General features: G+C 32.9%; 1 protein-coding gene across 2 annotated transcripts in view; it reads right to left on the bottom strand.

Moving 5' to 3' along the window:
• Positions 1 to 82: 82 nt before the first annotated feature.
• Positions 83 to 13,926, bottom strand: part of LOC140750650 (uncharacterized) — a 29,577-nt gene continuing 15,733 nt past the window's right edge. The window contains exons 2-12 of one of the 2 annotated variants that reach the window (XM_073084319.1): positions 7,950 to 8,071; positions 7,455 to 7,563; positions 6,596 to 6,708; positions 6,007 to 6,119; positions 5,278 to 5,356; positions 4,756 to 4,886; positions 4,183 to 4,296; positions 3,365 to 3,510; positions 2,432 to 2,538; positions 1,835 to 1,923; positions 83 to 1,337 (exon numbers count right to left, since the gene is read on the bottom strand). In XM_073084319.1, the coding sequence (XP_072940420.1) occupies positions 1,836 to 1,923; positions 2,432 to 2,538; positions 3,365 to 3,510; positions 4,183 to 4,296; positions 4,756 to 4,886; positions 5,278 to 5,356; positions 6,007 to 6,119; positions 6,596 to 6,708; positions 7,455 to 7,563; positions 7,950 to 8,071 (1,122 nt within the window). In that variant the 3' untranslated portion in view covers positions 83 to 1,337; position 1,835. The remainder of the gene's footprint in view (positions 1,338 to 1,834; positions 1,924 to 2,431; positions 2,539 to 3,364; positions 3,511 to 4,182; positions 4,297 to 4,755; positions 4,887 to 5,277; positions 5,357 to 6,006; positions 6,120 to 6,595; positions 6,709 to 7,454; positions 7,564 to 7,949; positions 8,072 to 13,926) is intronic. The other variant, XM_073084320.1, reaches the window with a different exon arrangement.

Raw genomic sequence — 13,926 nt, 5'->3', positions numbered from 1 at the left:
ACCAGGTGGACTGCATGCTCGTCTGCTACTCCAATATTAAAAATATCTGTGTTAGGGACTTATCGTAAAAAAGTGCAACCAGTGTTGTTAAAAACTTTATTGATTCAGTAGGTATACCAAGTCACTCATTAATAGAATTACAGATCTATATAAGTTTTAAACTTACGCTAACATATTCTATAGACATTATTTGTAATTATCCTATGACTATCAAACACATACCTACTGCTTTTTACATACGGAAAAATGTATATTTGAGCACTTTTCGAATGTGCATAGATATTTATTATATAAATATATACGATAAATCGTATCATCGTTATTAATAAAATTGTCCCTTTACGTATTATGTTATTGAGCGTTGCATAACTACTAAAATGAAAACAATATATACCATTTTTAAATTACTTCGAAATTGTTATAAGTAAAGTAGTTATGATTTTAGTTTAAATACAGAATTTAAAGCACTCGGTCTAGCTTAGCAGTTACAATTAATTTACTTATAAGTATACTAAAGATTAGTACACAAAATATAATTAGAAATACATAGCAGTTATTTATGCGTTTACAGCAATTAATTAGTACTGCTATATTTTATTTAACGAACTAAGTCACAGTAATGATGTGGTATTCATTTTACAGCTAAATCCATAAACACGTGCACCAGAGCTTAACTATGTACCAACCATAGATATTATATCGGTAAGTAGCACATGCTCAATAATAATTCATTTTAACTTATTTAATTAAACGTATAAATATATAGGTACTTATAGTTTAACGTTCAAGTCGCGTTTCATTTATTTAAATTTATTATTTTTATGTTTTATATATACTTAGAAAGATACTTATTTACATCATTTTATGTAGAAAATGTAAAGTATCTTAACATACTTGTGTTGCTAGTGTGAAAATAGCCTAATACATTACCTATAGGTACTTAAATATAATATAGTTATAAAGATGGTAAATAATATTGTTTTAAACATATTTTGGACGGATTCGTTGCATCAATCAGGTATATACTGGGTACTAAATAAATTATGTACAATCACACAGAACTTTTGACAAAAGTTATATAAAGACAAAATGGCACAAGTTATTCTTCTAAAGACAGGTATAGCGATCGAAAATGTTCGTATTTAAGTATATTCGTACTTCGTTTTTGTTTGCGTGTTCCGTTATATAAGTTTTCTTTCTATATATTCAAACGAATATCTATTTGTAGTCACACACAAATCTTAATACTTGTATGCTTTCTTATTTAATTCGGAGTTATCTTTACATTAAAATAGATCGCTGGTTCTCAGTCCTTCACAATGTTACCCGTATGGACCCTGGAATAAAAGAGAGGCTTTGAATTATGTTAGTGAGTTTGTGCACATATAAAAAATATTGCGGAAGCTAAATCATCTTATGGCACTAAATAAATTCCATTAATTTTAAAATAAACAGTTCTTTTGAAGCAAAATATTATTACTATCCCACATATGAATATTTTATATTAAATCACACAGGCCATAAATACTCAAAATGACAGTTAAGGTTATAGTTAGGTTAGGTAAGATTATTAATCTTTAAGGTTTAAGTAGACAGACCCTATATATTTTATGGAGAATTCGTACGCAAGTATGTTATTATTTCATTATTTTCATTCACATCTGATAATTTCTAAACACTTTTCTAAATATGCCTAAAAATGACTATAAGAAACCAGCGGATTATCCATAGGCTTTGAATCTAGTTTATAATGCAAGTCAACTCTTTGCACCATCTACGAGTAAGAAGTAATTATAAATCCCACCGAAGGAATTCGTTAGGACGGAATACCTACCTTAATGCCTATTGCGATGCATGCCCGAGTGACGACTTCCCGGTCTCGACTGGACTATCGCGTAGTGGTCGCTGTTGTCCGATACTGATCTGTACATATAAATATAGAATATGTTATTAGTCATTTTTAATTTGTAAACGTAAATTGCAAATAAGCTTGTTATCCTCCTGGTCGAGCATTTTGGTAGAGCAGCAGTTGGACAATGATGTCTGAACGCAAATATTACCACGTGTTCGCATTTAGAACTAAATATGAGTAAGCTATTGAATGACTAAGTTGTACACCTCGTGTATATACCTGCCACTTCAAATAGAATAGATTTACGTAACACGCTAAGGACTGAAAATAACAGTAATGTTATTGTAATCGAACTATACATTCAATTATAATTTAAAACGTTAAAAAAACTGGTTTTCCTTAATAATTAAATCATGAAGTTTTGATGTAGATAGATATAAAAATGTGTACGTTAAATTATAACTTAGTCATGTTAGATACTAGATATAAATAAAACATATCATATATTATGTATATTATTATGAACACACGCTTATCACATGTTTGGTGCACACATGGTATATAAGTGTATCTTGTTACCTCGCAGAATGTATGGTGGATGATGGATATCGACTGCCGTATTGGCTTCCATGCCAACTGCGGTATGGGTCATAATCCTCCACAACAGACGGGTCCTTCTCTATGACCTGTGAGTACAGAAAATGATTGTATGATAGGTTAGTTACAACACACTATTCAACTACCATGGAACCAGATTAGCTCACGTGAAATCTACATATTTCTAATAATATGGTATTATTGTTACATAATATTTTATACATCGTTAATGATGGTAATGATTTAATGTATTTGTAATGGGTTACTAATAATAATATGGAATAAATAAATATTTTTTAGGGTCAAAATATTATGTCAGTAATTCGTAAAATATGTTTTTCAATTAATGGTTAGTTAAATGTTGTTCAAATTTATTACCACACGTTTAACAGGAAAAAATAGAAAGTAAAGATTGTTCGTAAAAATATTTTGGCTGGTGTCTCAATATATAAGTGAAACTTGATTGATTGTGACTATGTTTAGATACGTACATTTTCTTTATATCCTTATGCTATCCAAGTAGCAATGTAAAAAAACAATATTTTTGTAACAAAGATATTTTATTAGAAAGATTAGCAATACTGAGAATTTTGGCTAGATTATGGAAAGTTGGTCAGAAATTAACAAAGTGTTGTAATGTGATCTAGGAATGGGAAATCAGGGCGCATTTTCATTATCTTGTTTTATGATAAATTTGATATTGTTTTAGAATAAAATTTATGTAAATGACATCCTACACACCTTACAATTGTAGGTTTATTTTACGATATTGTAGATAGGTATACTTTATGATCATTTAAATAAACTATCTACGTATGTATGATCATTTAAATAAACTATCTACGTATGTGTCAGTTTCCATTGCTAGAAGTTTACAAGGTTATATGTCGCAGAGACATAGCCAGTAAAACTTACGTCGGTCCTAGCGCAGGAGCAGGTCATGGCGGTGCAGAGGAAGCAGTTGATGAGCAGCATCACGAGGAACATGACGCCGAGCGCGATGGCCAGGTACAACAGCCACAGCGGCCGCACACCGGTCTCAGAGCAGACTAGGGAGGCAACTGAAAAAATTGTTAGAATGATCTTTTTTAAGGTTCTTTGAAATAAAAAATGTTTATGAGTAATGTTATTATGTGGAAACGCGCGGGGTAATAAAACGACCGAACAGGAGCTCAATAGTGCTCTCTATAGCGCTTACTGACTTCACAGAAGCCGTAGTTTCACACCATTAAATAGGACATTGTCAAAATTATTTAAACAGGCATGCTGCATGTGTAAAAAATATCCTCTAGTGCCTAATTATTAAACAATCCCACTTATACATATTAGATCCCAAATAACATATATTCTAGGAATATTGATGAGCATTTATTGACAATAATAAGTATCACGCGAAGCTTGAAAGTGGTGCGACTCCGGCCACACCGCCATATTTATTTCTACCTAAAAACAGCAGTGTTAAGCGCTGCTATTTTCCGGTTTGAAAGGCGTGATATGGGAGATGTCTCCTATTCCGAGGCGTTCCAATTTAGACCTCAGGGTTGGTAACGCATCTGTGAGCGACCCCAGGTAGGATACTAATCTTATAAGGGGTTGGGTATGTTCAAATTTGTCAAGCCGTTTAGGTTGTAGGGCGTGACAAAAACATACATACGCTTGAGAAACATTACCCTCTGCAGTCAGGTATCATGTATAACCTTAAAGTTATAGTAGATATAGTCATTAATCATTACCAGCGCTGTCGTTGGGGTCCAGGATGAATACCCCCGTGGACGCGGTCACGGTGCCCTCTTCATCCGCAGGCTCGGTGCGGCCGTCTGTGGTACAGTCGATAGGGGTACAGCTGCCTGGAAATGTAAAAATACATGATCTAAATAAATATTAATAATAAATTATAACACATCATAGATATTTCATAGATCAATTTGGTTCATTTTTGCTCAGAAACAAGACAGACATAAGAAGAAACAGAAACAAATAATAGATATGTAATTGACCAAATAAATTAGATTGAACTTCTAGCCTTCTATTTAACCATTTTTTTGTAAATAACTAGCTTCAATTTGATTTTCTTTTTAAAATGTAGTGGAAAAGGTATCATTAATGTGTAAAAGCATTTGGCAAGGCCCCTCTGTGAAAACATTATTTACAACTACACCTATTTCAATTTGATTTTTTCGTACACAAGGTGATTACAGAAACTCATATCTAATTACCGCTTCATGTATAAGATACTTGCAAAATCTGGAAGACGTAATCTTACTTTGAGTATTTTACAATAAGAAGGTATGTAGACAAAAACGTACCTTTGCATACACCGACATCACATTGGAAGTTGACTTGCGTGGAGTCGGGGAAGCGGAACATGGACCCTATCGCCAGCTCTGCCGCTCCACCTTCTGACTTCATAATCACTGATTGTTCTTTAAATGGGCATCTGGAAGATAAGGTTAGTATTTTTTTATATAATTTTTAAATAATTTCAAAGATTGTATATAGATAATGTCTGCTCCCACTTTAGACCTATTTACACCTATAATCCTTTGTGGCTCGTCTACGGGGCGCTACCACCTTCGGATCATACTGTTTCCTGCCTTATAATACCACTGTTGAACGATGCTTTATTCTGTATTGAACGGTGTAGTAAGCGAGTGAGATTGAAGTAAGGCATTCCAACTTAGCCTTCAAGAAGTAACAACGAGTCTTTGGCCGACCTCAGGTAGGACTTCTATCTTATTTGGGACTTTACAGATCTCCATAGATTCTCAATCCACTTACTATCAGGTGGACTACTTTATTATTACTATATTATAAAAAAAAAATCTTACCCTCGGCTGTCTAGTAATTCGACTGTGATATTGTGCATGTTGAATGCAAAGCAATTCCTCAACCTAATGCTATGCGCTCCTGAAAATAAATTAAAATTGTATTGTAAGTTGTAACGTTGACTTTCATTTGTAATGAAGCAATCATAATTCTATTTTGCTCGTTGCTTAAGCAACGTTGGGTTAAATGGTTAACCGCATGTGGTATTTCATAATTGCCGTATCTTAGTTGAGAAATAACTATAATTTGTTAAAATATATTGTACGATGTTACGGTAGGATACACTGTATCATAGGTCCTATAGATGTGTGTCTTGAAGACACACATACAGAACACAAATCTCAAAACATTACTTGCATGATTGTTCTGCCGGGGATCGTACCCAGAATCCATGGTGTGGCAGATTGATGCGAGAATTTACGTTTGGAGTAATTGGGAGAAGTTGGTAATTATACAATTACTAGCCGACCCGCTAAACGTTGTGTTGCCATATAAATAAAAAAATGTTAAGGATAAACTATCCTTATCAATTAGGGGTATGAAAAATAGATAGTAACCGATTCTCAGAGCTACTGAATGTGCATATAAAATTTGCTAAAAATCGGTAAAAACGTTTCGGAGGAGTATGGCAACTAACATTGTGACACGAGAATTTTATATATACTTAAGATTGATAATGACAAAGGTGGTTAACTTAAATTTCTTTTTAATATATTTTATCCATAACTCACCATCAGATTTGCTTACTTCAGCACGAAGCGTGTAAGGCATGCCGTAAGCCGCGTTCAGAACCTTACGTCCCTCAGGGTTTAACATACGTAGCGACACGAACGTAGTTTCATTTCTAGAATGCAACATGATTAATCAATAACAAATAAACATACATTCAATGGTTGTAGATAAATGTTTTACATGCAAATAAGTAGATACCTAATATGTATATTTAGCTAGGTAACGATGTGGTCTATACCTTTACAAATAATATAATTTGTTTACCGAAACATGTGTAAGATAGAATATATTATTATTTCATTTTTTTCAATAACATAAATTACATAGGTACCTATTTTCTATTCGAAATAATCTCATACTAACAATATTAAACTTATATGATGTTACATATCATTATTTAACAATATTACATATTTTAATGATTTGTCAATAGGTAGGTACGATGCACTAAACAATGACTATTTAGATATGTTTAATGTGTAAGCGAGATACTTATACGATGTATGACTTTTTAGAGTACATTCTATTACATTTTAGATACTTTATTGGAAGAGTATACTCGTATAATATATGCACTTCGTATATTACTTTGAATTCTTAAAACCAGCTTTGCCACAAGTGATGACGTAAAACTTGTCTTCAGCCAGCTCGAGTGTTCGGTGCACGCGAACCGCTAGCGGCAGAGACCGTTCATCTGTGCGCTGAAAAATAATATTAAAATACAAAGTTAATATTTATAGGAATAAAATATAATATATAGATTACATATTAATGTGATATAAACTATTTTAGCTGGCATATAATTATTTCAAAGAGTAGAACCAAGGGTAAACAAGGAAACTTAATAAAATCTATATATATTTTTTATATCACGGCGTGCGTAAATTGACGTTTTACGCACGCTTCGCGTGCGCAAAACCCCCATTTCCGACCCCGTAATATAAAATTTTATACAACACGCGGTCGAAAAATGTTTTTCTGACTCGTGTGATTGCAGTCCTCGCCTGCGGCTCGGCCTGCAAACTCACACTTGTCAGAAAAAAATTTTTCGTCCTCGTATTGTAATGTACTATTATAACACTCTGTTTAGCGTTTAGCACACTCGCTGCGCTCGGGCACTAACTTCACGCCGTGCAATAATAGGCTACTTAGGCCACGCGTATCGTAATGTACTATTTATCGGCATTATTAAATAATCGAAATATTTTATTAATGTCAACAAAAGAAAAATCAGTTAAAGCTATACCTACATCTTTTTGGTTTTCATTCTCAAAAGCTTTGAAAAATCTTTATGGCTACAACAATTACCTACCGATAGGAAACTTTATGTAAAATATCTTCAATTTGTAATTAAACATGAACATCTTTTACGTCGAACAAGTAACTCATTTATCCTATTTAAATATGCGTAATAACAATAGCTAAATGTAATGGTGCTTAAACTTACATTGTTCCAATAGACGCCACAGTAGTTTGGGGAGCCTGGCGTGGTAATCAAACTGACATCGAAGCTGAGGAAATCGGTACCGTTGCCTAGCGCCATGCAGGCTGGGGTCCTGAAAAATATATTATGATCACATCATTAAAGTATCTTGTATGAAGTTAACACTTACTTATGAAGTTAGTTTGCTCAAAAGGCTTAGAGTATTTTTCATTAGCTTATCGGAGTGCAGATTTGTCGAGTACAAGGTTGAAAGATAGTTAACCGTTGAAATCTTAAGACTACATGAAGAACTTCATCAAGGTATATTGTTACTATTCAGTAAAGGTTCATTAAGACACAGTTGAAATCAATCAATCATTCGCATGGTATGTTTTGCCAACAATGAAACATTCCATAGAATTTTACCAACAGATCCAAGGACTGTTGCGTTGATTAAAGATTTTGTAAAAGATAAAAAAATGAAATCTACACGTGGAAAATTGATTTAAATGTTTATACCTGAAATCTTTAGCGTGAGTCACTCCATTGAAAGGCTGACTAAAATTAATCTTGATCGACATCAGTCCCGTCTTGCATGTTGCGCTCACCACCGGGTTGAAGTCTCCGCTACTCTCAGTGCTCTGAAAAATATAAAAATTTAGGTTTTAATAATTTTTTCGAGGGCACCGCGAACAGTAAAAGATTGTATTAATTTTACCGCTCAGTAGTAGATTAATGCTTGTTATTAATAAACAATCAATCTAATGTTTAACTACCAAAGATCGAACTTCTTACTAGGCAGGCAGGAACTCAACTCTAACTTAGTCTAACTTAGTAGGCAGGAATTGTCAAATGTCGAGATTTGTTAGGCAAAACTTAAATTGATTAATAACGTCAAATCAAATCAAATCAAATCAAATCATTTATTTGCAAGAACATAGTATTTTACAAGGATCTTAAATTTATACCAATTATCTTATGTTCTACCACATTGGGCGTGCAAAATTTATATATCTTGTTCATTATTACATGGAAAGTCAAATATATGTCATACAGGAATCGTCAAAATTAAAATTACATAATTAAAGAGATGTCATCAAATAAAACAAACGTGTGTAAGTAGGTTGTAACTCCAGGAACAACCTCTATTTTAAAATCTGCGTTTTGCATTAGGAGAACTGCATGCTTGTTAGCTACTTCAATATTATTTACATAAAATAATAATTCCTTATCGAGTCTCCCTAACTGTTCCACTTGTTATTAGGGTCTATAATTTCTAAGTACGCCTTCGGGCAAGAGTCCATAGAGAAATAAAGCATGTCGTGGCTATGTCTGGCGATGGCGCGACGCAGGACCGCAGGGTCGCGCCCTTAGGGCGACGGGCGCGCACGATCTAGCTGCGGAATAGGGCTGTCCGAGAACTCTATAACAATCTTCCATAATTTACATACATTCGTATTAGCTTAGCTACCTACGGTTATGCCTCTGATAAAGTGTTATATATTTCTGTGAATTCCGTATTTTTCATATTATATTATTGATTGACATGATAAAGCTGTTTCATATTATTTCTCTGTACCGGCTAATCTAAGAAACAATTTCAACAATTGGTTTGGAACTTATGGAACTCCCAGTTAACAATAAAAACAGAATGCGGGGTCTATAAGAGAAAGCGTGTTTTTGACAGAAGATAAAAATACTGAAATGACAATTTAGATATTACTTAAGATATCTTTGGAAGATAGTCCATGAGATACACAGCCCACGAAGACTTCCGAACATTAGGCACTCTGGCGGGTACGGCCATTACGTTAGACATGATTTACAGGTAATTTCGCATGGAAATTGCAGTCGCTGGATGCCTTAAGTGTTTTCCTATGTAGCTTTTTACGCTGATATAGTCCACTGTGATATCATACCAGACTGTGATAGTTTTTTACAGATCTTGATTCTGTACACTGGTAATAATGAATATTTATAATCAATAAATAAATGTCTTGATCGGTTTTAAGGCAACTACGTAGAAATAGAACTTACACAGCTGAAAGGTAACATTTACCTTGAAATGTTTAGGCGTGGGCACTCTGGTTGACTCGCTTCATAGGAATTCTTTAGAAAGGCGTACAGATTTGCTTGAAATATGGATAAATGGAGCTATTTCATATATTTTATCTATCGAATAACTTGAAAACAATATTAGTGAAATTTAAAATAATATGTTTCATTTCATAACAAGTTATTTTAGAATGTTTAATAATAACGCTTAAAAACAATATTAGTGATATTTAAAATAATGTGTTTCGTTTCACAACTACTTATTTTTTAAATTAAGATAATAACATTAATAACTAACATTTCCCACTGCAGCTACTAGCAATAAACATACAACTTTTCTGAAATATAATTGAGCTTAACTAATTTGAGCATACTGAATGCTCAAAGAGTATTTTGAAGTTTTGATTCAGGTCGCATATAGATTGCCGTAGTTGATATAACAGATTTTGTCGTAGGGCGAGGTCAATGGACGAGTGCAGTTAGGACGCGGGTCAGATTGACCTCCTTAACGCTGTTATTGGAACATCTCGATATTAAAATCCAAATTGTATTTAATTCTTAAGAAGATGTCTGTTATGATGAATATTATTTATATTGTAAAAGATTACGTTCATAGTTTGCTCTTAGCAATTATCATTGTCAGTTTTTTTTTACCGACAGATTTAGATATTTGATATACAGCAAAAAGTTAACAAAAGTATTGGTATGAAAATAAAAAAATATGGCAAATATTTTAAGACTGCTCCAAGCGACGTTATGAAGATAGAATTGGAAATATATACTACCATTGTTATAAAAAGTTATATCTTACATCAACTACAATGATTTGTTGTAGCGTCAGTTATATTCTTTTTGTATATACTTAAATTGTTGTTTATAGGAAAAGTCTCACTCTGAGATGATGTCCATGCTCAACAGTGGTAAAGTAACAGTTTTCTGTAGATGATGATGATACTCGTAATAAAAAGTAAAAGTAACTTCTATTAAAATTAGTAATTTCCATTAATGCATATATTCTATCTACAAAATTTGTGGTATTGCAACAGCATATGCATTGTGCAATTAGTACAAGATATATTAGTTAAAGCTCGCTGGTACATAAACTAATGTTGCGATGATAATCTCTTGGACGCATATTTTATTGCTAAATCTGAGCACAAAACCTGCTGAGACAGTGACAATAGATTAATCAAACCTTGAAGGCCAGTTCTGTACTTCGCAACCAATACTACTCACTTGTATCTCTACGACCTGTTATGAATTTAAAATATGGGCTACAGCTTCGACACATACGCAACATTTTTTAAAGATAAGTGTATAGCTATGTTCTTAATATTTATAATATTAGGTAGGTCTAATGAACAAATAAAGGTAGAAATTAAATGAAGACGTCACTAAAACGCAATCTAATTTAAATAATGATTAGTTAATCACAGAGTTTCTTGCGCCGCTACTTCTCCATAGCGATACATCTTCCAAAGCGGTGGTAGTTTGTTGACTTTCAAAAAGTATTCTATGTGAATCAATTTTGAATAAATGAGATTTGAATTTGAATTTGAATAATATATCATTCCATTTTGTAAGTACAGTATTAAGTACTAAATAAAAATTGAAAAATTAGGAACGACCCGACAATAATTACCACACAAAGTTACATTGAAGAAAAGAGAGTTTCCACTTGCTTAACATATTTTCTTGCATCATACGAGTTGTATCAATTAGCACTTGAGTCCGTAGGCGTACAATGCATTAGAGCTTTCAAAACACGTCATATAATGTTTAATTCAAACTATTGCCTTAAATTAAACTTGGTTGGTAATCAAGGAAGCCAGCGGTCTGTGAAATACCAACAAATCAAATCAAATCAAATCAAAATTTTTTATTCAAAATAGGTTCTTTACAGATCACTTTTTGAATGTCAAAGCAACTACCACCACTTCACAAGGTGTTTCGTTATGGAGAAGAAGCGGCGAAAGAAACTCCATAACACACATCTTTTAAAAAAAAAAAATGTTTTTGACAATGTTAACTTAACGTAATGGTACATGTGGAGCTGGAGCTAATTCAGACCACACCGTTTTGTCAGTCAAATAATCACTTACTTTATAGTACGCTTTTTTACATAGCGTTAGTTTAACGACATGTTTAAACTTTTTTTCTGTGAGATTCAAAATGTGGTCGGGTATTTTATTGTAGTAGCGAATACAGTTGCCCACGAAAGATCTAGCCACCTTACATAATCTATGTTTAGGAATTGCTAATTTATTTCTATTTCTGGTATTAAAATTATGGTGGTTACTATTTTTTTCAAACATATCAGTGTGTTTTCTTACATACATAATATTTTCATAAATGTATTGACTATGCACCGTCAATATATTAATAGTGGGAAACAGTTCTCTTAGGGACTCACCACGCCGCAGACTATATATTGACCTTATTGCTCTTTTTTGAATAGTAAATATAGAGTCTATGTCAGCAGCACTGCCCCACAGTAGAATGCCATAAGACATAATGCTGTGAAAGTAACTGAAATAGACAAGTCTGGCAGTGGGTATGTCTGTTAACTGTCTAATTCTTCTGACTGCAAAAGCTGCAGTACTAAGTCTGCTGGACAAAGCAGAGATGTGGGGACCCCACTGGAGTTTAGAATCAATGGTAATCCCCAAGAAAACAGTTTCATTGACGAATTGCAAAGTCTCACCATTTAGAGCGACATTCATCCCCGTACTCCTTACATTTGGTAGCATAAATTTAATACATTTAGTTTTATTAGAATTTAAGAGTAGGTTGTTTGCATCAAACCAGTTCTGAATCCAGCAAAGAGTTTCATTAATATCGTTCATATCCTGTGATTGTCGTTTTACTCTAAACACCAAGGAAGTGTCATCAGCAAACAAAACAACCTCAGATAAATCCTTTACTACATTTGGCAAATCATTTATATAAACTAAAAATAGAAACGGACCTAGGATGGAGCCCTGAGGTACACCTATTTTAATATTAGAACCTGCTGATAATGCTCCATTTACTTGCACTCGTTGGACTCTATTGTTTAAATAAGAATTTATCAACTTTAGAGAATTTCCCTGAATACCATAATATTGTAATTTTAACAATAAGGTTTTATGATCAACACAATCAAAAGCTTTAGACAAGTCACAAAAAATACCTATAGCATCATGTGCTTGTTCCCAACAATCAAAAATATGTCGCAGCAATTGAACACCAGCATCTGTGGTAGAACGGCCTTTAGTAAAGCCAAATTGCTTTTGATGTAAAAGATTATTTAGTTTAAAATGAAGCAACATTTGGTGTAAGAGGATCTTTTCAAAAATTTTACTTAGAACAGGCAGTACTGAGATGGGTCTATAATTGTTGGGATCTTTAGTATCACCTGCCTTAAACAATGGAATTATTTTGCTATGTTTCATTAAATCAGGGAAACAGCCCTGATCAACACACATATTAAAAATAGTGACTAAGTAGGGAGCTAAAGTTTTAATGATTGATGTACAAACTTTTACTGACATTCCCCAAATGTCCTCTGTATTTTTAACAGTTAATTCTTTAAAAGCTTTTAATATGTCATTAATTAAAATATGTCTAAATTTAAATTTAATGTGACACTGACTTAAATTCTCTTTAAGGATGGTCACTGCTTTAATTGGGGATGATTTTAAAAATTTAGTAGTATTAAATGGTATATTCGAGAAAAAAGTTTCAAATTCTTGTGCAATTTCTTTATCTGAGGTAATCTGACCACGTTCAGTAGTAAGAGATACTTTACTGATACTTAATCTACAAGTTCGTGTTTCGGCATTAATTATTTTCCAAATTGTTTTAATTTTATTATCAGCATTTTTTATTTTATTATGTATGAACTTAGATTTAGCTGTCATACAAACTGATTTAAATATTTTAGAATATTTACGAACATATTCATTGAAGTGAGGGCTACAGTTATTCTCTCTTTCACTATAAAGCTCGAAAAGTTTACTTCTACTTAGACGAATACCTTTAGTAGCCCATTCACAAAAACTAAGTCTAGTACTCTTTTCATACCTAACTTCAGAAAATATTTTTTTAAACTCTGTGTGCACTGTGGAGAAAAATGCAGAATATAAATTATTAACACAAGTGCTATGGTTCAGAACTGACAACTTATTTAGTAGCACTTTATTATATTTTAATAAACGGTGACTTGTAATTGGTCTATGAAGAAACTTTATGTTCCCTTCCTTGGATATGTTATATTGGATATGGACAGACTGCCCCTTGTGATCAGATTTAATATGATTTATTATAGATTTTTCAACTACAGAGCAGTTACAGAAAATGTTATCAATGCAAGTAGCAGAGGATGAAGTCACCCTGGTTGGCTCAAAAAAACTATATTCTAAGTTATATGATCTAAATAAGGAAAGTAATTTTACTTTCA

The sequence above is a fragment of the Epargyreus clarus genome, unplaced genomic scaffold (assembly GCF_041222505.1).
Source record: "Epargyreus clarus isolate Ecla_fem2 unplaced genomic scaffold, WU_Ecla_fem_2.2 ptg000021l, whole genome shotgun sequence".
Taxonomy (NCBI): domain Eukaryota; kingdom Metazoa; phylum Arthropoda; class Insecta; order Lepidoptera; family Hesperiidae; genus Epargyreus; species Epargyreus clarus.
This window is presented reverse-complemented; position numbering and strand designations above follow the sequence as displayed.